Below are 25,424 nucleotides of genomic sequence, written 5' to 3' on the forward strand. Positions count from 1 at the left end.
CTCAGTGGGGAGGGGAAGGAAAGGCTTTAAATGAGTTGTTCCACTCAACTTCTCCCCTCCAAACACCAGTGATGCTTTTCACAGTTAATGATCGCCACAAAAAACACTCCAGCACTGGGCAAGAAAAGCCTTCCCTGGACGTGACAGAGCCCTTTTGAGGCTCCTCTCCCAAAGGAGAAGTGGGAAGGGCGGGAGGAAATCTTCCTGTGGAGGATGACAACAACGAGGGATAAGCATGGAAAGAAGGTGAGGAGCCAGATGTGCAGGGGACACGCTGCCCAGGATGGGTCACAGCTCGATGGTGTCACCAAAATGCATTGACTGAGGGGAGATGAAGCCTCACGGAGGCTGTGGGGTCACTCCAGGATGCTGCTGAGACAGGAAACCTCAATTCCCATCTGCTGCAGGCTCCTGCAGCAGCCTCAGCCTCTCAGCCTGTCCTTCCCCAGGACGTTTTTGTCAGGCTGTTGTTTGTCCCAGCTCCACACGGCAGTGCTGACAGGAAAGCTGCAGTGGAATTATCCCTCCAGGGCAGCTTTCATCACATCACCCATGCCAGGAATTCTGCTTGTCCAGACTTTAATAAATAAAAATAAAAATAAGATGTGCTTGAAGCTGGTCCCGCACCTCCCAGCTCCCAGGAGGAAGGGTGAGAGCGTTTGGTGGTTAGAGGGTGGGGAATGTACAAACCAGGTACACATCTCAAAGTGAAGTGAAAGCATTCTCAAATTATTTTCATTCAAAGGGTGAAAAATAAGTTTTAAAGTCCTTTTAAAGAGAATTGCTGGGTTTTTTTTTTTTGATTTTTTTTAATCAGGTTGTGTAAAAGTATTGCTCAAAAGAATGTCAAACACGCAATTCTCAATTTCTTGAAATCTGCAGCTGAGGTTTTCATTAAACTCTACAATACAGAGCTTTCCTTATGCTGCTGGTGTTATTCTTACTTTATTCCATGATATAACACGACAGTGATTAATACCAATATAACAGAAAAAGTGATGAAATTTGAGATTTATTCCATTATCTTTTTTGGAGCTTATTTTAGATCCACTGCAACTAAAAAGTGGAACCTACTTAACCCTTGCATGTGTCTTAATGAGACAAGCTTCATTTTCCTGAAGGGAAATTTCCATCTACAGTGTTTTTTGGAGACCATCACTCTGCCTGAAAGGATACAGCAGGAAGGAACACAGAGAAAAAAAAGCAAAAACAGAGCAAAAATTGGAATGAAATTAGGTTTCCCAAATGGTGAAGAAAAACAACCTTGGTCAAGACAGATTCTTTTCAATGAAAAACGTTTTGTTTCCTCCCAGCACCGCTGTAACGCCACAAGTTTTCAAAGCTGCTGATGTCCACAGCTGTGTTAGAGGGCAGCACGAGTGATCTTATGCATGAAGCTCATAAATAACTTGGTTTTTCCCCACAAACAGGAGCCCTTTTTTGATGGCATTATTTATGGCCACCTGCAGCACCAGGTTCTGTCTGCAGCCAATCCCTGTTCTGAGTCTCTCTCTCCATCTGCCACGCTCCCGACCTTCAGCCTCTCCTTCATGCTGGGAGGATGGACCTGATCATGCACCCTGAACGTGACCAGCAAACCTCAGAGCCCTCCCTGTCATGGGCTGGTGAGCAAGAGGAGCTGCAAAACCAGCAGGGAACAGAAACTGAGGGGAAAAAACCAAAACAAAACACAAAATAAAAAAATGATGAGCTCACATCTACAGCAGCGGCCTCTGCTCTGCCCTTAGGGGAACACCACCTAAGGGTGACAAAAATTATTCAAACCCCAGACATTAAATGCTGTGAGCTGTTGGGAAGAAAAAAAAAAAAAAACAAGAAAGGAAGAGAGAATGAAAGAGGAAATATTATTATGGCAGTGCACAGCTCCATTCTGCACCTGCATCTTGAATATTCTGGGCACTCCTTGGGCTTCCTGAGAGAAGGGTAAGGGGGAAATGATAAATGTGGCTGGTTTCCAGCTATGGATGAAGTTATAGAGAATGTCCTGTGGGAGGAAAGGTTACAAACTCCCACCTTCAGGCCTTCAAAGAGATTATGGCTGGATGTAAAAGAGGTTTGTGAAGCTCTGAGAGGTTTGTGGGTGATAGGAACAGACCACTGATGGTGGGGATTGGGATAATCTTCCAAAAAAGCAACTCCAGAGCACCAAGCAGTGAAGCCCAGGAGCTGGGCCTGCCCACAGTGCCCAGCCATCCTCCAGGCCACTTTCCACAGCTCTCTGTCCATCCTGGAAACCTCCAAAATCATAAAAAGTACACGGAAAAGCTCACAAAAGCAGCATCCACTCACTGCTGTCCAGTGAAATGACACCACTCTGCATCAAGGGGTCTCTGAGCACAAATTCCTGGAGTTTTGGGGGTCTTTTTGAAGATGCACCACCACAGGCTGGCCCTTTTATTCTTCCAAGCTCCTTTTTCTTCTGCCATGGAGAAGAGGCAGAAGCTACCCTCGGGTCTGACCCCACAGGGTGATTTCCATCCTCCTTATCAGTGTGATATCACCGTGGTGGGCTTAGCAACTCCAAAGGTGTTTATTCACAGTTAAAAGATGAAAAAGGAGCTCTGGAAAACGAGGAGATGAAGAAGGCAGACTTGCTTTTAGTTCTCCCTTTCTCAGGAAAGGATCAGACTTCCCTGGTGATGCTGAGAGGGAAGTGCTGGCTCAGGGGTGGGTGGAGGAGGACTCGGTGCCCCCGGGGATCTCTGAGCAGGTTTAACAGCCTGGCAGAGCTCTGGGAAGGATGCTGGGAGACAAAAGAAAATCTCCTCTTGGCACAGGGCACCCTGGGAATTGGTAGCAAGCTCCTGGGAACAGATCCCCTTTTCTTTCCCTCCATATGGAAAAGAAGTTTTTATGGGGTCCTGGCCACTTGAGCAGCACAGAGAAACAGGCACTGGGCTCATGCTCCAACCCTGGCATTTCCCTCCAGCTCCACTGTGGGGTCTTAGCAATCCCTGCAGACAGGAGGGAAGAGTGAGCTATGCATAGAAAAGAAAGAAAAAACCTGGAGGGAGGGATGTGTAATCTGGCAGGGAAAGGCAGTGGGGCTGGCACGGTGCCTCCGAGACAGCCAGGGCTGGCCCCAGACAAGGGCTGAAAGCACCAGGAGCTGCTCTGCCAGGGACAGAGCCATCACTCTGGCCTGACACAGGCCAGGAGCTTCTGGGAAAGAGGGAAATGTTCATCGGTGCCTGCCTGGTGCCAGGATTGTGGAGAAAACAAAAGGGTGGGGAAGGAGGGAGCACCCACACTCAGAGCTGGGGTAAAACCAGGAGGTTTTCATCATCCTGGTGGCATTGGGAGTCTCCTTCATTCAGCCCTGAGTCTCATTTTAGCTGTGAGTTTTTAGATGGAGGGAGAAGATTTGCCAGGAAAGGTGTTTAGGAATCAGTGCCAACAAAAACCCCAAATCTCTGACAAGGACAGAGGCAAAATGCACTGAGATAATCCACACATCCTTCTGCTAAAGCTGGTCCTGGCAGACTGCAGAGTGCCCCGTGCTGGGCTGCGGGTGGGAAAGGTGACGGTGGTGGGTCCCTCCCCTGGGTCTTCAGAGAATCATCATAAAATCACAGAATGGTTTGGGGTGGAATGGACCTTAAAAATTATCTCATTCCAACCCCCTGCCATGGGCAGGGACACCTTCCACTATCCCAGGGTGCTCCAAGCTCTGTCCAAACTGGCCTTGGACACTTCCAGGGATGAGGCAGCCACAGCTTCTCTGTGCCAGGGCCTCCCCACCCTTACAGAGAAGAATTTCTTCCTAACCTCTTCTGTCAGTTTAAGCCATTCCCTGTGTCCTGTCCCTCCATCCCTTGTCCCAAGTCCCTCTCCAGCTCTCCTGGAGCCCCTTCAGGCACTGGAAGGGGCTCTAAGCTCTCCCTGGAGCCTTCTCCAGGCTGGAAAATCCCAATTTTCTCACCCTTTCCTCACAGCAGAGTTGCTCCATCCCTCTGATCGTCTTGGTGCTCCACATCCTTCCTGTCCTGGGACCCCAGAACTGGACCAAAGGTTCCAGGTGGGGTCTGACCAGAGCAGATTTGAGGGGCAGAATCCCCTCCCTCACCCTCCACACTTCCCTGTGCTGCCTCCAGGGGTCCAGGCTGGCTTCACCCCGAGCTCCCACTGTGTCCCAGTGCAAATCTTTTCTGGGAAACAGCATCCCTGCAGTGCACAAACACAGCCCAGGGTTCTGCTCTGAGGCACAGCTTTGATTTCCCGCTTCAGCCAAAGCCCCTGAACCACTCAGGCTGCTCAAGCTGCACCTCCCTGTGTTTGTTTTGTGGGGTTCTTTTGTCTTTTGTGTTTATTTTTTTGTCAGTTCCTGTTTTTTAACACCCAGTTTTTATGGTTACCCTGAATAACCCAAGGATCAATTCAGGGCTTCTGCTGAGCACTCAGTGATAACTCCCCTGGAATCAGCTACTCCCATGCTGTTTTCCTTGCCTCTGGTGTCAGCTTGAAGGATATTTCATGACCCAAAGGGTCTCTCCCCGTGACACTGATGACTGTAGGACCATGATGAAGTTATTGAGAGCGCAGAGCAGGGAATTTAAAAGATAAATGTGGCTCACGCTCGTCTAATCCATCTTCAGATCAATGGCGATGAAAAGTGATTAGAAAATGGGAAAGCTGTCTTGTTTCTTTAGAGAATGATAGATTTTCCTTTCCTTCTCAGAAACAAGTAGCTGCAGTTCTTTCATTTTATGCTATTGAACTACAAAGATTTTACTTTTTCTTTCTTTTTTTATTTTTTTTTTTCATTTAGGAGAAAAGCAAAATTAAAGGAAGTGGCTGGCTTTGTTCAGAATTTCATTAAATTAAATTGGAAAAAAAAAAAGTAGAAATAATTTGTGGTTTTAACTTGGAGATCAGTTAGGAATCTTGAAATACCCAGCGTTTGCTGGGCTATAAAAATTTGTCTTCTGCTTCTTTATTCCCTGAAGTTCATCCATCCTGAAGGGGTGGCTGTGACACAAATTCTAGTGAGGCCACACAGCTGAAGGTGAATGGGCTGTGGATCAAGGAAGTCTTTTATTGACTCCAGAACAGCCTGGAGGCTGCACACAACACCTGTGGTCCCACCAGCACGAGGAACAGGCTGCTTTCCAGAGCATCCTTGCTGTTAATCCTGCTGGTCCAACCCCAGCCTTTTTGGGGACAATGCTCATGGTCTGTGAAGAGCCCACCTGGAGGGCTAAATTCCCTAAAATGCTGAAAACACTCAAAGCTGCCTCACCGGGGCAACTGGGGATCCAGGAGGAGACCCAAAGCATGATTTTTCATCAAGTCTTTTAATTAGACTCTATAAAGAATTATTCAGACTTCAGAGAATAAAAAACCAGGAGTTTCAGTGTGGTGGTGGCACTGCCTGGTGTTGGAGCAGAGGATACAGGGAACAGATTTCTCTGGGATAAATTTTGTCCCCTAATTCTTGGGACAAAAGGTGCTGGATGATCTGCAGGAGGAGGTGAACCTCTGAGGGATGGTGTATTTGGATACCTGGGAGCTGGCAGATGGTTTATGGCTGACTGAATTAAGATTTGACGTCGTTTTCATAGCAGAATTTATTGCGGTAATTATCGGACTTTATGCAGAGCTCCTCCCTATAAAAGCTGCACTAATTGGTCTCTTAAAATTTGCCTTTAAGCAGTGCAGAGAGGATTAAAGATGTGACACAGAGACACCCTCCCCAAAGGTGGAGCTTCCCTTGAAGAGGGACACCAAGCCAGCAGATTCCCAATTTTCCAATTCCTGCAGCAGAGCACAGCAGGGAGACACAGCCCTGCCTGGGGATGAGCTCCAATATCGATCAAAAATCACAGAATTATAGAATCAGGGAATGGATTGGGCTGGGAGGGACATTAAGATCATCTCATCTCACCCCCCTGCCATGGGCAGGGACACCTATCACTATCCCTGGTTGCTCCAAGCCCCATCCAACCTGGCCTCGGACAATTCCAGTCTGCCAGGGCCTCACCACCCTCACAGGGAAGAATTTCTTCCTAATATCCAATCTAAACTGCCCTCTGCCATCTTAGGACCCTTTGCCCTCATGCTGTGACCACTTCATGGTTCTTTTTTCTCAACACTGCATTAGGCTGTCAAAGCCATTGCTGGGGGAATGGGCAAATCTCCAGATGCCCAAAGAGGAAAGCAAAGAAAAATCTCACTGTGAGAAAAGAAAGTGAGGAATCAAGACAGAAAGACTGTCCAGAAGGAAATGAGGAAAAGATAAGCAGAAAAAAACAACTTCATACCTTTTTAAAATGGGATTGGAGCAGCTTTTCAGGATCAACAGATTTGGGATGGGATTTGAGAGTTGTGTTTTTTCCCAGAGAAGCTGTGGCTGCCCCATCCCTGGAAGTGTCCAAGGCCGGGCTGGACAGGGTTTGGAGCAACCTGGGACAGTGGAAGGTGCCCTGCCCATGGCAGGGGGTGGGATGAGATGATCTTTAATGTTCCTTCCAATCCAAACCATTCTGTGATTCTATGAATTACAAACCGAGTCCAGATCCTGCATGTGAGCTGCAGGACAGGAGCCAAAGCAAAAGCCATTCCAGCTGCAGGGAGCTGAGTGTGGAAGGAGCTCATCAAGGAAAGAGAAAATCCAGGGAATTTGCAGAGATCTGTCCAGGGCTGACCTTGGCACAAGCAAAGAGCTGGTGTTGAAAATGAATGCCAAGCCAGATGCTGGCAGGAAAAGAGGGATATGGATGTGATTCCAGCTTCGCTAATGGAGCTGGATCAAAGGATTCCTGCCGAGGGGGGAGGCAGGAGCGTCCCTTCCAGTGCTATCAAAGCATAGGAGAAGCAAAACCGTGGCTTTTTTTAAAGCCTACAAAACCACAGAGCCCTCTCAATGTCCAGCCCAAACCCTGGAATTTCTTTAGCAATTAACTCCCAGGGAGCAGCGGCGTTGGAGATGTTAAACCCTGAGAACACAGATCTGCACAGGGAAAGTATTTCCTGTGTAGTACAAAGCAGCTTGAAAATAATCACTACCCTGCTTTAACGCGAAGAACTCTCAGCTACAAGAATTCAGAGCTGGGTATTTCTGTGTATTTAGGAGGAAAAAGGGGAAGAAATTGCATGGTGGAGCCTGCAGTCTGCCAGGCAAAGGTCAGGCTTTGAAAGGGAGAAACAAACTTGCAGCAAGGTTCTCCAACAATGGGATTTTGTCTTTTTTTTCATAGCAATTGGGGAGGTAAAGAAGGAGTCAAAGTGATGGGAGTGATTAGGAAGGAAGAACTCTGAGTCAGTCCCAAGCTAACATTGCAATATACATCCAAAATCTCCCTTATATAAAGAGAGATTTACAATCCATGTGGAAGCCAGTCACTGCTTATTGCAGCCTTAAAAATGAGGGTTTGGTGCATCCCAGACACCAAGAGGGCTTTAAATTTTCATTTATGGATGCCTGGGTGGGGGCGGCCGGGTATTTTGATGCAAATCCTGCTGTGGTTGTCTCCAAGTCTTTGGTTCCTTTGATGCTTCCTGGTTGCAAAGAAGCTGTCAGGGGGATAAATATTCCACACACACAGAGCTCATTCAGTTTTCTGCTCCGGGGCTACACCAGCTTCCAGTTTGGTCTGGGATTAAATGGAAGGGCAACAGTGTGAAACCTCCACAGATTTGGGAGGAGGGTGAGCACAGCAAACCAGCTGCTCCTGTGGTGATGTTTTTAGATTCTTCTGTCTCTTCAGGTGGACAGAGAAAATCCGTCCCAAATTCCAGCAGAAAATTCCTGCCTACCACCCCAAAACTTCCTTCTGAGCCAGGAAAAAAATCACCTCCACCTTCCTTGCCTCATCTGAAACTGAAGACTGCAAGGGAGAAAAAATTTGCCACAGAATATCCAGAGTGGGAAGGGACCTGCCAGGATCAGGATAAGATCATACAGAGATCCATCAGTGCATTTAAAACCTGACTTTTCAATGTGGCAGTCGTCAGATCTTGCTGGATGTCATCCTGCTCCTATCTTAATTCCCTAGAATGGAAAAATTAATTTTGGGAAAGAGTGGCTACATCTCTGATCAGTCCATACACCCACAAATCACAGAAACCCAGAATGGTTTGGGTTGGAAGGGATCTTAAAAATCATCTCATCTCACCCCCCTGCCATGGGCAGGGACACCTCCCACTGTTCCAGGTTGCTCCAAGTCTCATCCAACCTGGCCTTGGACACTTCCAGGGATGAAGTTTTTCCCAACATCCCATCTAATGTCCCTCCTTCAGCTTAAAGCCATTTTGAGTGTGACCACGTTTTTCTGCTGCAGGGATGAGGTGGCCAAGGCTTGAACATCACCTGAATTTGTGGTCCTGTGTGCTTTGAACATGGATCCTGCTGGAAAATGTCATTTTAATCAGGAATACTTAAGAGTGCTTCCAGTGTGAGCATTTTAGAATTGAGGTACAGACCAAAGAAACTACGTGTCCCATGGAATAATTTTTACGTAATAAACTGGAAAAGAAAATATGGAAAAATCCATGTTTATTCCCCAAGGAAGGGCAATTCTTTATTATTGTACTCTGAGGCTCAACTAAGTTCAGCATTAGGAAGGTGCTTTGGTTTCCAGCAAAATAACTGGAGTGAAACAATAACTGTGGCCAGTGCCACATTCCTGGGACTGCCTGGAATACGAGCAATATTCAGACCTGGCATTCCAGGAACTATCCTGCTCCCCATAACTCTCTGACATACCAGCCCCACTCCTTAGGAAGCTGATGGCAGGGGGGACACCCCAATCCCAGTGGGATTTCCTCAGCCACAGCCTGATGGAAAAGCAGAATTCATCCCCAAACCTGTCTCCACTTAAAATTCCCTACAACTCCCAGGAAGGAGGTTTTATCCTGCTCAGTCTCTCTTCCCAAGGGGTGGGAGAAGAGGAAATGTCTTCAAGTTGTGCCAGAGGAGGTTTAGTTTGGCTATTAGGAAAAATTTCCTCACTGAAAGGGCTGACAAGAGAGCTGGGATATTGAATATTGGAACAGGCACCCAGGGAAGTGGTGGAGTCACATCCTGGGAAGAAATTTTAGTTGTGGCACTTTGGGACGCAGTTTAGTGGTTGGACTTGATGATTTTAGAGGGTCTTTTCGACCTTAATGATTCTGTGAGCCGCTGGTTATGTTTCCAGCTCTGCCAGGAACTTCTCTGGGACAGTGAGCAAAGGACATTTTTCTTTATCAAGTGTACACAGCACTAACACTTATCCCAAGTTTCCATCTGTCAGGAAACCTAAAAAGAAGGAACATGTGCTTGTATAAACCTTTGTATCTTGGCTGAAAACCCCTCAAAAAGGGGTTCTAAAAATCATATTTTACCCTTGAAGCTGGAGAAATTCTCAGCAATGAATAAATGTGATAGTTGAATTTTCCACCCTTTTTCCTAAAGAGACTGAAAATCTATTCCTTCATCCCATTTTTCTCTTGGTGTTTCCTTAAAATCTGACAATTTAGGGGTTCTTGTGAAAGGAGCTTTGTGTTTAGTGTGGTGTGGTACTGGATACCACTGGAGTACTGTGGGAATGACATTTACATTAAAATCCCTAAAAAACCGATCCCTAAAGATGGCCAGCACCATTCCGAGGAATCCCCACAGGATGCCTGTCCTGAGCAGACATTTAGTTCCAGTTCCATCAGCACTTTTCTGACCCTGGAGGTGAGGGAGGAGAGAGGAACAGCAAGACCAGGACAAGCATCGTATCCTGGAAAAGACTGAGGACAATGGGACACGCTGCCAGGAGAGTTTGGGAAAATGCCAGGCTTGGAGAGAGACTTGGGAGCTTGACTTTGTGGTTGTTTGTTTAAAAGGGGAATCAGTGAGAACAGCAATGCAGGCAGATGGAGCAGACCCAGGAAATATCCCCTCTGCTCCAGGATGAGGAAAGGTTCAGGGGTACTCCAGGATCCTCATGACCTTGTTCATGCCCACAAGGCACGGAGGTTAAAGAAAGTTTGGATTCATGTCGTGGAAGGGGTTGGGATAAGTCCAGGATGCTCTGCATTGCAAATGAAAGCCGGACTTACACTGAGGTTTGTTTTATCGCTGCCACCAGAAGAAACGCTCCATCGTTTTATAACCTGAACATACATAAAAGAGAAAACATTCTTTTGTTGTTCCCTTAATCCCTGTTATCTGCTCTTTGCCTTCTCAGGGCGAGCTGAAGATGGGCCCTGAGTTCCAACTGTGTCCTCAGCAAAAAACGGTAGATAAAGGGGTGGAAAAAAACCTATTTATTTGACTTTGTATGGCTTTGGGTGTTTTTTAAACCAATACCCACTCCTGACTTGCCAATCCTACTCTTCACAAGCTCCTCCTCTCCTGCTACATCCGAGGGAAAATTCCCAACTTGAAAAATTCAGTCAATATGCAAAAGCCACCTTCAGAACCTCCTCCAGCAGCTCAAAGCTCTTTGATGCTGACAGCGGCAACTTTAACTCTGCATAGATGCACCTCTGAAATGCTAAAACCTTCCCAATCTATAAACCCCTCCTGCAAATAGACCACAGATTAGCATTTACACATTATTTAATCATTTTTTGGGGTTTACAGCTGCATCATACTGAAATAACTGCAAAAAACAAAAACAAAAAAACCCACAAAAAAACCCAAAAAAACCCTCAAAAAAACCCCAAAACCAACAAAACAAACCCAAACCCAGAGAGGTGACACGGAGTGAGACATGTTGGGATTCTGGGCCAGGCAGGATTCTTTGATCTCAACCTGTAGATCCACTGCCTCTCACTCTGTTCCACTGGACAGCCCATAATGCCACCTTGCCACACGCAATAAAAGCAGGATTTGCTGGGGTAACCTCTCTGGAGCTCAGCACTGCAATGCTGTGAGGTCAGAACACAGGGCAAAGGCTCTGTAGTGCTCTGCTTCCCTCCAGAAAACCCCAAACCTCCTGTTCCAGCACCCTCTGAGCTCTGCTCTTGCCTCCAAGGGAGCCCCATCACAACGAGCCCCAGCAGTGCCACATTTACAGGGGGTGCTTCATCCTGGATCTGTCTGAGGCTCGTGGAATCACTGAGGTTGGAAAAGACCTCCAAGATCACTGATCCAACTCTTCACCCAGCACTGCCAAGGCCACCACTAAACCGTGTCCCCAGGTGCCACATCCACAGGGTTTTTGGACACTTGCAGGGATGGTGACTCCACCACGTCTCTGGGGCAGCCTCCTCCAATGCTTGGCCACCGTTTCACTGGAGAAATTTTTCCAAATATCCAACCTGAACCTCCCCTGGTGCAACTGGAGCTGGTTCATCTCGTTCTATCACTTTTTACCTGGGAGAGAAGACTGACCCCCACCTGGCTCCAAGCAGAGTTCTAGAGAGTAGAAGGTCCTCCCTGAACATTCTTTTCTCCAGGCTGAGTCCCCCCAGCTTCCTCAAGTGCTCCTCACCAGACTTGTGCTCCAGACCCTTCCCCATCTTTGTTGCCCTTCTCTCCCCAGCCCCTCAGTGTCTTGTCATGAGGGGCTTTGATCAGAAATCACCAAGAACTGTTATAATTAGCTCATCTTGCCTCTCTCCTGAGTGCAGGAAATTTAATTTCTTACTGTCAACCTGGCTCTGCTGCTTGTTTTTCTCTTCAGCTGGAATTCCTTGCAGCCTTTCAGTCCTTGCCCAGCTGGCTGAGACACGTGGAAGGTGCCATCTGCCTGCTCCTCTTTATTTTATTATCTACAACACCACTTATTACAGAGGCTCCTGATAATTTTTTCCAGTCCCAGATCTCGGCCCCTATGAAAGGCTGAAAGCTCCTTCACTAAGTCTGTCTCCTTTCAAGGAGTCCCCTTTTCCCTGGAACTTTGCTCCAGTCAAGGGAAAAACACAGATATCACAGGAGCACAGAATGGTTTGGATTAGAAAAGACTGTAAAAGTCATCTCATTGCAATCCCCTGCCATGAGCAGGGACACCTTCCACCATCCCAGGTTGCTCCAAGCCCCATCCAACCCGGCCTTGGACACTTCCAGGGATCCAGGGGCAGGCACAGCTTCTCTGGGTAACCTGTGCCAGGGTCTCAGCACAGTCACAGGGAAGATTTTTCCTAATATCCAATCTAACCCTACTCTCTTTCAGGTTAAAGCCCTTGCCCCTTGTCACAGTCTTGTCACTACATGACCTTGTCAAAGTCCCTCTCCAGCTCCTGTAGGGACTGAAAAGCCACAATGAGCTCATCTAGGACCCTTCTCTTCTCCAGGCTCAACAATCCAAATTTTCTCAGTCTTTCATCACAGTAGAGCTGCTCCAGCCTTTGGAGAACCTTCATGGCCTTGTCTGGACTCACTCATTTACACATGCTCACATCACAGGCGATCAGCTGTCACAAATAACCTACATTTAACAGGCTCCAGACCCCAAAATGTGCTCCCAGCATCACACCTTAAATCCCATTGCTGTGGCCATCCTAAATATCCCATCACTGCCACCCTGGCCTCACAAGGGAGGGGAGATGCTTCCCCTCTTTCTGCCCTCTCCGCTTTCCACCCACATTTCCTCATGGTCAACCCAATTTCCAGTTCCTGCCTAGGAGTGGATGAATAGGGCACAAAGGGGTGACCTGGAAGGGAATGCCAAGAACAGACACAGAGAAGACAACACCACGGAGGCAGACATCCTCCTCCTGGGCTGCACGTGTGTTTTTTGCAACAGGGATGATAGAAAACAAATTTCCTGCTGTTTTCCATGTTCCTGCTGGCCCCAGAGGGTTTCTGGAAGTGTCTGACTAACCTTGCTGTCCGTTGTTGGAGACTCCTTCTCCTTCTCTGCGTGCTGGAGTTTTCTGTTCAGGTCCTGGAACATGTCTTGGTGACGTTTCCTTGTGTGCATGATTTTCTGGAGCAAACACAAAGGGCCACAGGTCAGCAAACCCCGTTCATCAGGAGCACAGCCAGACTTACATCATGAAATACCAGCTCTGTCTCCCTGTAGGTGCCTAAAATACCTTCAGCATTTACTGAGGACCCACTGCAGCATTGCCTTTATTTTCAAGGTGAGATGGAAGGAAAAAAGTGGAAAAAACTAAATTTTGACCTAAAAAACCACCTTAAACTTGCAATAATCAAAGTTTTATGCTGCAGAATTTGAGCCTGACTGTCAATGTCCTATTGCAGCTCTTTAACTGATACCTGTCCCCATGCCCAGCCCTTCCTCAGTTTGTCACCTCTGTAAATGTGTTCAGAGCTGACTCAAACATGTAGAACTTGGGTAATTTCATTAGAAACTGTTCCACAATCTCATTTTCTTTTTAATTTGACCTGTCTACATTTCCCTTCTACCTTCCACTGCCCAGAAGGAAAGGCAAGACAATTTCTAGAACGACTTCCCCTTCCACGTATGAGCAGGCTGAATGTGGATTTCCTGTGCTCTGGCAAGGGTGAGATAATTGGAGAGGGTGGCTCAAAAAATTTGGGACCAACATTCAGAAAAGGATGTACTCACCTCAAAATCTAACTCTGCGTACCGGGATTTCCGCCTCTGGGTATTCAGGAGAGAAAGAGATGGGTAAAGGTTAGTAAGAGTTAAAACAGGAAGGGTCCTTCTCCTTTCCCTTACTATAGCTTTAATGTGTTTTTCTGGCTCTTCATGATGGGAAGTGCCAAATATTTGGAGTTATTGAGTCATTTACGTTGGAAGGGATCTTAAAATCAACCAGTTCCAACCTCCTGCCATGGGCACGGACACTTTCCACTATCCCAGGTTGCTCCAAGCCCTGTCCCACCTGGATCACTGGAGTTTTCTCATCTGTATCATGACTGAAACTATCAAAATGGGAAATAGGGCAGAGGACATAAAGGGGAGAAGATAAGGCAGGCCGTGTGCCTGGCATTAAAATGAACAGTCTTTGATGAATTAACAATATTTTTTTTATTTTGCAGAACGTGCAGGGCTAAAAAGAGTCGATCCAGCAATGGAACGTGCTCTGGAAGCTGTGACATCACATTCCAAAATACGATGACACACCAGTGGCCCCTCAGGGTAATGTGACACCGGCACTGCATCAGGGCTGCATTTCCCCCAAAGTTCCTCTTTCCAAACCCCTGGAGTGGCCAGACTGAGGGCAGAACACCACCCTGGGCTGACAACAGCACCCACTCACCTCCAAGGAGCTCATGGAGAGGGTGGAGACGGTCTCGCTCTTGGACACCACGCCCGAGTTCCCTGAGTCCCCTGCGTCACACAGGCTGTTGGGAATCTGCGACTCGCTGGGGACGTTCTGTGGCGCCAGCTGCTGCTGCTGCTGGATCATGGAGGAACCCTGCACCTCGCTGCACGCCATGGCCACCGGCTCCCGCGGCGGGCTCTTCACCACGAAGCCGGGGTCGGTGGCCATGCTGAGGTGGATGAGCCGCGTCTGAGGCATCTGGTCGATGTTGATGCTGTATTTGCTCTCATCTTTGGGTTTGGCCCTCAAGGTGGACGTGTTGGTGGGCAGGATCACGTAGCTGGTGTCCAGGGTCTGCTCCTGCGCCCGCGACAGCTCCGAGTCCAACTTCTTGAAGATGTCCCCGTCGCAGATGTAGATGGATTTCGGCGGCTGGTTCTTGTCCTTCTTCAGGGTGAGGGAGTGGTTGCTGAACTCGTTCAGGTTGATGGCGCCCAGGTAGTGCGGGGAGCCCTGAAGGTGCATCTTGGAGACGTTGGCTGGAAGACTGTTGAAGTTGGATGAGCCTTTCTGGTGGCTGAGTTTCAGTTTCTCTTCGTCGGGCAGCGACGGGCGCTTCAGGGTCCCCGTGATGGTCGAGGTTCTGCATGTGGTGATGTCTTTGTTCAGCACTGGGGAGACAGAGAAGCGTCCTCAGCACCTCACCTGGGGTTTCCTTGACACATCACGACACCTCCCACCAGCCAGCACCTCTCCCAAAGAGGCACAGCAGTGTTTAACATTATTGTTATTTTTTAAAATCCAGGATACTGAAGGCAAAATTAGAGCTAAGGAGGAAAAAATCTTTGTTATTTTGGGAGAGTTCTCCGTGATGTGAATTTTCCAACACAACAATGGCCAAAACTCCCATGTAGGCCAACATATTGATAACCATAAATTGAAAAACAAAGGGATTTTTAGATATTTAGTACATCTATATGTATTTACATATGTACATATATATGAAATCTATTCATTATTAGCCTGTGGAGTAGAATTCTTTAAAATAAAATGTTGCTTTCATGTAAAAAAAATATTTTGATTCAGGAAATAGCTGAACAACAACATTATCAATGAGTCATACAACTATAAAATCATCAAATGGCCCAGGCTGGAAGAGAACTTTAAAGACCATCAAGTTTCAGCCCCCTTCAAATTTAAATTTTTGTATTAACTCACTAAAATACTTCAGGTTGCTCTCTTCCTTTAACAGTTCCAGTGTTAATAAATTGGTATTTTGAAACACACAATATTTTGTTATGAATTTCAAACTGCTCTCCAAAGAATCTCACATTCCAGTAATCATGGTAAGCCTTTGTGAGAGCTCATTATTTAGCAATTTTCAATTCCCCTTCAGCAAAGCAAGTGGTGATGGGAATATTCCTTAAAAAGAGAGGAAAACTTTAAACTGAGGAGGAAGTGAACATGTCATAAAGGACATTTGGACACTCATTCCCACACAACACTTTCCACGAAAAAAAAAAAAAATCCCCTTTTCCAGGTATAATAATCTATTGCTCAGTTGATTTCAGGCTGCAACAAGGATTTTAGGAAAATAATGACATCAACCTTAATGTCTCCATTCGGTGGAAAATCAGTAAATCATGGAAATCAGACTGTGGAGCAGGGATAAAGTGTTGTGGGCTACTTACCTAGGATTTCAGCACAGGAAAAGAGAAGGAAATGTATGTTCCCCTTTCACCCATTTCAGGAGGAAATAAAAGTAGGTAAATGGATCTTTTTTAGGACCAGGGAGAAGGAGTTTTGGGGTGAGCTGACATTATTCAGCCGCTCCTTGTGGGACAGAGGTGGGATGTGGGCATCCCACAGCACTGAGGACACACTGATTTTCCTACCAGCTTTGAGTGAGGGAAGATCAAAGCTCCTCCCTGAAGACTACAGAGCAGGCAAGGCAGGATGAGCAGGACACCAAGGAGAATAAAAAAAAGCTTGTAAAAAGCTTTTAAAGGTAAAAACTCTGCCAGCCATGATCATCTCGGCATCGCTGGGATAAATCAGAGCAAGTCAAACCCTCCCCTTGGGAGCCCCAGCAAGGTTTATTGATCCAGGCTCTTCTCCACGCTCACACCAGCTGCAGAAAATAGGTTTGGAGAGGTTTCCACTTGGAAAAATCCAAGCATGGAGTGGAGTGATCCTTCAACACCGAGCCCTGCAGGAAATCCTACCAGGAGATCAATGTGAGGGGGTTCTGAGTGGTCTCAGGCACATCTGCAATCCACAAGAGGGGAGATGGTGCCTCCAGGAGAAATGATGGCCAGAAACCATTGGACAGGCTCCTGGCTTTTATTATTCAATAAGCAGAGCACACGGGATGATGCACCACTCCAAAAGGTCTCTGAAATGCAGTTTATTATTAACTACTTATCTTGGCACAATCTAATAGCACTTCATGAGAGGAGGAGAATCTCCAGGCAGACAAATACAGATTGTAGAGTTGGATGCTGGTAAAGGAGGGGAAGCTTAGGCTGTTGGCAAGCTGAAATCATGTGAAAGAAATCAGCTCCTTCCCTTCCTCTGGGAAGCTGGATTTGGGATTAACAGGTGTGGTGGCAGATCCAGAAAGGCTCCTCTAAAGGAGGAATCTGCAGTGGTTTACTGCTGACTCTGGCTCTGAGCATCCCCTCAACTCAGACGTGGCCCCACACACACGTTTTTCACACGTGATTTTTTTGGGACTGAGATATTTGGTGTCAAAAGAGAAGGAGGGAGACAAATGAGAAGAGGCTGACAGCTAGAAATTAGATTAGAGAGTGTGAGACAGAAAAACAGAAAGGAAAAAAAAAAAGGACAGACCCTGAAAGAGATAAATGGACAGAAAGAGACCATGAAATAAGATATCACAGGGGTAAGTGAGATAAATATACTGTGACTGTGATAAGCACAGGGAGAGGGAGTGAGGCAGAGAGAAGGACAGGAGAAGATAAATAAGATATAGATAGATGTTAGACAGATAAATGATAGTGACAGTGACAGACAATACACAAAAACACAGTGACAGGGACAAATGTTGACAGATAGAAATACATAAATAACAGGTACAGCAAGACAGACAGCTGAGGACAGAGATAAATAAGTGATTGCGAGACAGAACAAAAGAGATGAATTATAGATAAATACATTAGGAGCAGATAAATAAATGATAGATGAGATAAAGAAAAAGATAAATGAAAAGGACAGGTAGATGTACATAGAAAGAGAGAGAGGAGGGGAGAAATAGAGAAGGCAGGGCAGGGAAAGAAGGAAAGAGAGAAGGAAAGAAGACAAGAAAAAAGGAAAGAAGGAAGGCAAGAAAGAAAGAATAATAAAAAAACAGAGAGAGTGAAGCTTTGCCATAGTGGTAACTGAGCACAGAGTGTGCTGTCCTTGGCTTGGGAAGATCCTGGTTTGGAAGATATGAATTATGCAATTTCCAAGCAAGCTGGAATTTCTCTTGCTTGGCAGAGGGGATAAGTCTGGGAGGGCAAATGAAAGCCTCAGTATCTACAAAGGGTAAGAAAAATAACCTCAGCCAACAGGTCAGGCATGCCAGGACCAGGAGAGGATGAGGCCTGCAGAGAGGAACAGGCAGCCAAGGAGAATCCAGGAAGCACAAACACCCCTGGGATTTTTGGGAGAAGGGGCTGTCAACTCATGCACATCCTCAGGACCCAAAGGAACCCCTGTGAAGAACACACAGGAGAAAGGAGCAGGCAGAGGAGGAGGGATCCAACCACTTCCAGGTGCACAGAAGAGCCTGGAGCCAGCTGGAGTGGTGGGAAGGCCCTCCAGATTCCAGACTTTCTACAAAGACACCCTTGATGAGCACAGAGCTGCCTGAGGCTGGCGTGACCCCCTGGAACAAAGGAGGATCACAGCAGGAAGAGATGGATCCCATCTCTTCTTCCTTGGTGCCCCTCTCTGCCACCGTGTCACACGGCAAAACACAATTCCTCAGAGGCAAGGCTTGATCTCATTTAAAAGACCAAAAGATCTACAGGAAAATAGGAAAAGCAAAGGGAGAATTTGGGGTGTTGCTTTCTTTTGGCCTGGGTTGAAAGGAAAGAAAAGGCAACCCACATGCAAGGAACCAAGACACACACAAATGAAACGGAAAGGAAAAAAAAATGGCCTAGTTCAATCCCCAAACCAGGTCACTTGCTGATTCTCACCTGTGATGTGCTCACCTGATCTACAAGCCATGTCCACGTCCTTCTCGAAATCGGTCTGAAAGACAGAGAACACAGAGGATGTGGTCAAAAAGGGGGAAAAAGGGGTGGTGAAGGACAGGAAAACGTGGAAAATGCAAAACCCCCCCACTTCAATTAATGAGGTGGGCACAGCCTTCACCAGGAGTGAGGTTTTGCTTGGATTTTCAAACATGGAAAACACACTACGTTTCTCCACCTGTCAGCTTTTGAATTTTATCACTGATAAAGGTGGAACATTGCTTTTCATCTGCTCATCCATTCACTTATTCTTGGGCTGCAGATTATCTTGCTGGAACACATTTATGCACACTCCTAAAAACACAGGGAACAGGTTCCTGGCCCAAACTGTTTTGGATATATCAGTCCACACATAATTTTAAGTGGATTCCCCACCCTTTATTAAAGAGATGTGGAGAGCTGGGAATGCTCCACCCCCACTGGGCTTTCTTGTGATCTGTCACTAAGTCCCATGAAGTGGGAACGAGTCTCTGCTTCTGAAACTCTTAACATATAAAATCAATGGCTCCCACGGGCACAAAGGCTGAATAACTTTTTTCAAGTGGTCTGCGCAGCCAAAGGGAACTCCTTTCTTCTCCCAGGAGGAGTTAATCCTTTTTCTGAGGCTTTGAGCAGATAACATTTCAAAGAACTGGATAAACTGAGTCACAGCGGGCCGTGAGCTTTCATGGAGTATTGGGGAAGCTGCAGACTGGCAAGAGGTAGAAGAGTTCACTGATTATTTCTGGTATCATTTCAGAAAGACACTTAATATAATTGTATTAATGTGATGAAATGAAATCCATTTGAATACTGAGAAGAGTGTGGGAAAAATCCCCCTCCCCCTGGGATAAACACTTAAATATTAGCAGGTTGAGAGCCGAGAGTCTTTGAACTAGCTCAGCCTTCCTGATGTTAATTTCCCAGCAAATTCTTTGGGATATCAAACAAATCTGAAAAGAACAGAAGAGAAATACGACTGAACTAACATTCGAATGGGAAAATGGGATGATGCAGAAAAATATAATCTCATTTCCATGAGAGGTGTTCCAGAAAAATGCAGCTGAACAGCCTGCACTAGTTCTGCTGATAAATAAATGAAATACAGGTTTATACTTAATACCAGTCAACAAGATTTTGTGGGGAAAACATTCTACTCAAGTAATCCCCTTTTCACCAGTTGGGCAGATTTGGAGATAAATGGAAAAGGTAACAGCAAAAATGCCATCCTGCAAAAGCTTTTGACTTCTTTGGTGATTTTACAACAAAATAACATTGTACATCTCTAAAAATACCAGCGAGGAGTCATCACTCACAGCCCGATTCCGCAGCTTTTTGTGCTGGAATGTGAGGAAAGTGATTGTAAAGCTCCCTGCTCCTCCACACACCCATCAGCAACGCAGGAGGAAATGCTGAACATTTCTAAAAATGCTAACATTGCTAAAAAACTCGTAGCTGACACAGAATTCAGCAAGGTGCCTGATAACGAATGGAAATGTGGAGTTGTACAGAGATGCAAAGCCCTGAAAACTTGGGATGGTGACAACAGACCGACAAATGCAGGATCCACTTTGTTTTTCAGGATGCTGAGAATCTGGAGGGGGTTACATAAATAATTTGAAGGCACGTGATTTACAGAGGGAGAACAAAAAAGCTCTGGGTGTTAGCTTATGGAAAAGAAGATTGAGACTGGGTGTGATTACTGTGTCTGTTATTGAAGAAGCACCAGGCATGCAAGGGGCCCTCTAATTAGCCACAATTAGGCAGAGCGAGAACCTGTCTGAAAATGAGAAGACTCTGCATTTAAATGAGAAATGAGGCACCTGTTTTTAGCAAACACCACTGAGGTGTGGTGGAATTAAACCTCTGCTGATGCCCCGACTCCAAGAATGTGCTGTTTGAAATGAGGCCTCGTGCCCAGGCAGAAACTGCTCAGCACAGCAGTGACTTGAAAAAAAAACATCACTGGGTTGTGCTGTAGCTCTAATATTAACCAGGAGCTTGTGGAAGTTGCTCAGATCCTCTGATTCTCCTGATACCTTTATCTTAACCTCTGAAATTCAATGATTTTTGCATCAGCTACTTCATGACAGTGGAGCAGATGTAGGGCAAAGCCCCACAGCTTATTCCTTTACTGTTTGCAAAGGACTTACACAACAGGACCACAATTTACAGAGCCTAAACTATTCCCAGTGAAGCAAAGTGCTTTGGAGAGAAAAAAAATCCTTCTGAGACAGCATTTTTAGGATAATAACCCAACAGACTCTGATTAAAACAGTATTAAACTACTACTTCCTAGCTCCAGCCAGGACAAGGCAGCTTGATGGGGATGAAAAGGTCTGGAAGAACATGGGAGGTGCATTTTGGTTCTTTATTTTTCTGGGAAAGAAAGGATCTCCCCAAGATGTCTGCAAAACCTGGGGTGCAAGTCCGAGAACCTTAAAATTACAATGCAACACCCCAGAATTGTGTGAGAAACTCCATTTTAAGTGCTGTGTTTGCTCAAGCAAATGTTTAAAGGAAATAAGAAGGGTGAATTCAGGATCTGTGATGGGCAGAGACCTCCACTTATCAGTTATGAGTTAAAAATCCCCATGAACCCCCTGCCAAAGGGGAAGTGGGAGATTTCCCTACCATGAGCTGAGCGTGCCCGTTCTGGAATGACCCCCCTGAGTCTCCGTTCCCTTCCTCCTGGCGATCCACAACCCGGCACTTCACAGCATCCTGGACCTGCAGGGACAGATCGGCAAAGGTCGGGGTCAGACTGGCCAAACCACATTCAATTCTGCTCAAATCCAAAATGAAAACAGCCCTTGTTAGATCAAAAGGACAGGACCCTGCTTTAGCAGCACCCAGGCATTTCTTTCACGTGGTTTATGTGTTACATATTTCACACGCTGAAGAGCAACTCAGAGGTTTTCCAGCAATCCTGGGTCACTGCCCAGGTCGTTTCTATTTGCTTGATTTATGCAGACAGGAATAAAAATGTCCTTTATTTTGCAGCTTGCAATATGTTTACACTGGATGCTCCCACATTAATCATTGTATGGGTGTCTACAAAGTCTGATTATGATCCTGCAATATAAATCTGATCCCAAACTCACTGAAATAAATGGAAAAAAATAATCCTGGTGACTGCAATTGGAGTTCAATGCAGACTCATATTCATAATGCAATTAGTGGAAGGAGTCTCAGCCAAGCCAGTGGTATAATTCCATTGATTTCATTGGCCTGACATAAGAAATTAATCTGTTTTACTTAATTTAAAGGAACTGTAAGAAGATAAAATGAATATTGAACAAAAAGCTCCTTCCTGCCTCTGTTATTAATAGTCTCCCCACTCCGTAGGATGAAAAGAATAAAAGAAACATAAAAGATTCGTCCTTTTCTTCCCTGATCTAATTCACCATTTTAAATCTCCACAGGGAGGCTGAGGAGAATTTCCTCAATTTCCTTGCCTGATTATTGCATGTTGCACTTCCTAGCTGGAATATCAAGGTGTTAATGCCAGCACAGATTTCATCCTGCAAATCTCCGTGCATCTCGCCTCTCTTGAAATCACACACATGACTTCTTTAACGTGGCATTTCTGGAGGTGGGGTGTGATCATCCTGAAAATGGGAGTTTTGGTGGTAAACAAGCAAAGCCTGACATGTCAGTCCCATCTCAGGCTGCCCACCAAACTCCACTCTGATCCACCTCTTCTTCCCTCTGACCAAAAATGTCACAGTCATTTTTGTGGTCATCATCTCCCCAGTGGAAAAATTTGTAGGGTTGGAGAAGTTATCAGGCTGGCTGGGCAGTTTCCCAGGTGTTTTTTATGGGAAATGATAGAAGGAAGAACCCCTCTCACCTCCCTCCTGAGGATGCAGTGGACCATGACGATGACAAATCCCTCCAAGGAGTCAAAGACGGCGAAAAGGATCTGGAAAAGCGCCGAGCGCCGGTCGGTGATGGCCAGGACTGCCGACATCCAGGTGAGAGCCAGCAGGGGCAGGACCACGCAGGAGCTCCAGAGGGATGCCCTGTCAAGGGAGAGGGAAAGAGAGCTCAGCTCCGCCTGCCCTGCTCCCAGGCGGGGCTCTGATTCAGCCTCCCAATCCCACCGGGCCGCGGAGGATTTCTCCAGCCAACACCTCTGCATGGAAGACCCTTCCTGAGCCCCAGGAAGAGGCTTTGCACACTCACGGTACCCAGACAGGGGGGAGAGCTTCCCAACGGTGCAGTCATGCATAAAACTGGAGGTGGGGAGGAAGGATGCGGATCCCTCCCTTCCCCCTTCCAACGCCCTTCCCGCTCTGCCCCTAACCCACCACCGCGGCCGTTCCCGGGGGAAGGAGACAAGATACAATCACTGCAAGGTTGCCAAGGGGAGGGGAACAGTTGCAGCAGAGACTGGTCTGTCAGGATGGCTGTTGGTACTCGGGTCACAGACACTTGGACTTCCACAGCACATGGAAGACACCAACACTGGGACGGGTCACGCTTTCGAGTGACTCATACGGACAGGCAGAGAGCTGATGTGCAGACTGAAATTATTTGTGTTTCTCTTTTCATCTACCGAGGACTAAAACCTGACCCCTATTTCCCCGTGGTCAGAAAATTTTCAGCTTTCTTGGGCCATCTCCTCAGCTGATGCTTTGGGAAATAAAAAAAATAAAAAAAGTTTTTTGTTCCATGTTTGACAATTCTTGTAAGTTTATTCCTATGTGGACATTCACTTGAGATTCACATCTCCACTCACAAGACAGAAAACTGGACAAAATAGGTTTTCTGTGATGTTGTCCCAGGAATCTGCACTTTAGCTGTGAATGATGGCCCTGCAAGTGGGAAAGCAGCTCTTATCCCAAGGACTCTTTAGGCATCCATCTCTCCAACAAAAAAAAAAAAAAAAAAGATCCCAAACAACTTTAACAGCTGACTAGGGAGATTTCAAGGTGTCACTCATCCCATCTATTTGGCACCAAGAATATGAGGAGAATTTCTCCGTGGGCTTTTATCTAACAAACCAGAGAAGGCCTCGAATAAGAAGTGGAGCTACAAGAAAACCTCCAAATACAAACAAATACAAGACAAAAAATTACAGGACAGATACCATGAAACACGTTTTGCAGTACTTACATGGGACTTGCTCACCACTTCCTGATCTATGACCAAGGGTTTAATGTTTACTTGCTGGTTACCTCACAGACCTCAGTGAGAGTTTTACCTGAACAAAGCTGGAGCTTGGATACAGGTTTGGACATCAGGATTGAATGCCCTGGCTTCATTAAGGGTTTTTCAAGGATTGTTACATCAGTTCTGCAATGACCACACACTGAAGTGACAGTTTATTTTATAGCTAGAATGAGACTCTGTTTGCAAATATTCCTACAGCCTGTTCACACTCAGATCTGTTCCTTCATGATATTATTAAGGAATTTAATTTACCTAAGGGAGGAGCAGGGAAATGGAATTATTTTTCTTTTTAATTAGAACAAGCATTATGAGACCTCTATGTTAGGTAAAGGCCATGACATAATCTGATACCTTGTAATTTTATCTTGGATGGGAAATGCCGTTCTTTAATGACCAATATGAACTATGATTTCAAAGTACTATTAAAAAGTACCCTCAAAAAACAAACAAGCCCTCAACCAAGCTAAAGAGAAACTACTTATTCCTATTCTTTGAAATTTGCCTCATTACATTGAAATCTCTCTTTGCTGTCATTTGTGATTGTGCCTTCATAAATCTGGCTAAGCAGCAAGTGCATGAAAGAAAAAAATTAGAGTCAGAAAAGGTGAATGGAAAGACAAGATTTGTTTGATAAGGAATTTCTCCAGATATGTCTTTCATGCAAGCATCAGCCAACACAATATGGCTGAGTAGATGAAATAATTCCAGCAGCGAGGGGAAACCATAAAATTCCATAAAAGCTGCTGGAAAAGGTCTGTAAGAGACAACTCTGCTTCCTGGAATTATCTGGTTCTTCCAGAACATTCTTGGCACACCCATTCCGTGGATGTTACTGCCACCAATGTGCAACAGGAAACCTGGCAATGGATCTGACCCAGGTCTGAATCAAACATCTAAATCTGGGTGGGTTTTCCATTCCTGAAGGGAATCTCATAATGACAATGGTCTGCATCTGGATCCAAGGCTTAGATGTGGATTTGGGGTTGTAAGGGATGCTGCTGAGAAGGTAAATTATATGTAAATTTTGTTTCTCTTCAGCAAATGGTCAGATTTGAATCCACTGGCTTCAAAACCTGCTTTAAGAATGAATTGTTGGAGTTGATTTGTTCTGCCCTTCCAGCTCAGCTGATGACCACATCTTCAGCTGGATCAAATCAGGATTTTCCCAAGCTGTGCTGATCTACACCAGCTCAGAGTTCTGCTCTCTTTGTGATTCACCTTCCAGATGCCTTCTCAACAGCATTCATCCCTTACAAAATTGATGGAAATTCTGCTTGCTGCTTAAACGCATCATCTTTATTCTCAGGCAGCAGGTGGCAACAGGTCACAGGAAATGGAACTCACTCTAATTTCACTTGCAGGGCTCTGCTTAGATTTTTGAAAAATTAAACTCCCAAATTAAAAGCTCCATTAAAGAAATCTGGTACAGACTGAAATTTCAGGTGAAAATTCACGGGAAGACAAGTGAGTTTTCTGTGAGACTGCCCTTAATTCTGTGTGCTGTGAGCTGAATTCATAGCAGCACTCATACTACTACCACTTTCCCACCTGCTCCTTTTTTTTTAGGAGGCACAGTGAATCTTAAAATCTGGGATCTTAAAAGATTTCAGAATTACTTACAGGACCTAAAAACATCATATTAGGGTGCTTATCACGAGATGTGATATGATCAATTGTTCTACAATGACACTGTGACCACCTAATGGCTTTTCATGGATTAGCCATGATCAATAAATCCATGATTTTTATTGCTTGGGACAAAGGAATTAGCTGGAAGATCCTCTTATTTATCCCATTTATGACAGCCCTCAGGACACGTGACACTAGCCTCCCATCTGAGGTTGCAAAAAGACCTCTAACATCGAG

General features: G+C 45.8%; 1 protein-coding gene across 2 annotated transcripts in view; it reads right to left on the bottom strand.

The window, feature by feature from the left end:
* Positions 1 to 25,424, bottom strand: part of ADGRB1 (adhesion G protein-coupled receptor B1) — a 162,668-nt gene that overhangs the window by 2,209 nt on the left and 135,035 nt on the right. The window contains exons 23-28 of one of the 2 annotated variants that reach the window (XM_063405525.1): positions 22,234 to 22,405; positions 21,015 to 21,110; positions 18,360 to 18,399; positions 14,131 to 14,807; positions 13,473 to 13,508; positions 12,762 to 12,866 (exon numbers count right to left, since the gene is read on the bottom strand). In XM_063405525.1, coding sequence (XP_063261595.1) covers positions 12,762 to 12,866; positions 13,473 to 13,508; positions 14,131 to 14,807; positions 18,360 to 18,399; positions 21,015 to 21,110; positions 22,234 to 22,405 — 1,126 coding nt within the window. Of the gene's footprint in view, positions 1 to 12,761; positions 12,867 to 13,472; positions 13,509 to 14,130; positions 14,808 to 18,344; positions 18,400 to 21,014; positions 21,111 to 22,233; positions 22,406 to 25,424 lie in introns of both variants that reach the window. The other variant, XM_063405610.1, reaches the window with a different exon arrangement.

This window comes from Prinia subflava, chromosome 1, assembly GCF_021018805.1.
Source record: "Prinia subflava isolate CZ2003 ecotype Zambia chromosome 1, Cam_Psub_1.2, whole genome shotgun sequence".
NCBI lineage: Eukaryota > Metazoa > Chordata > Aves > Passeriformes > Cisticolidae > Prinia > Prinia subflava.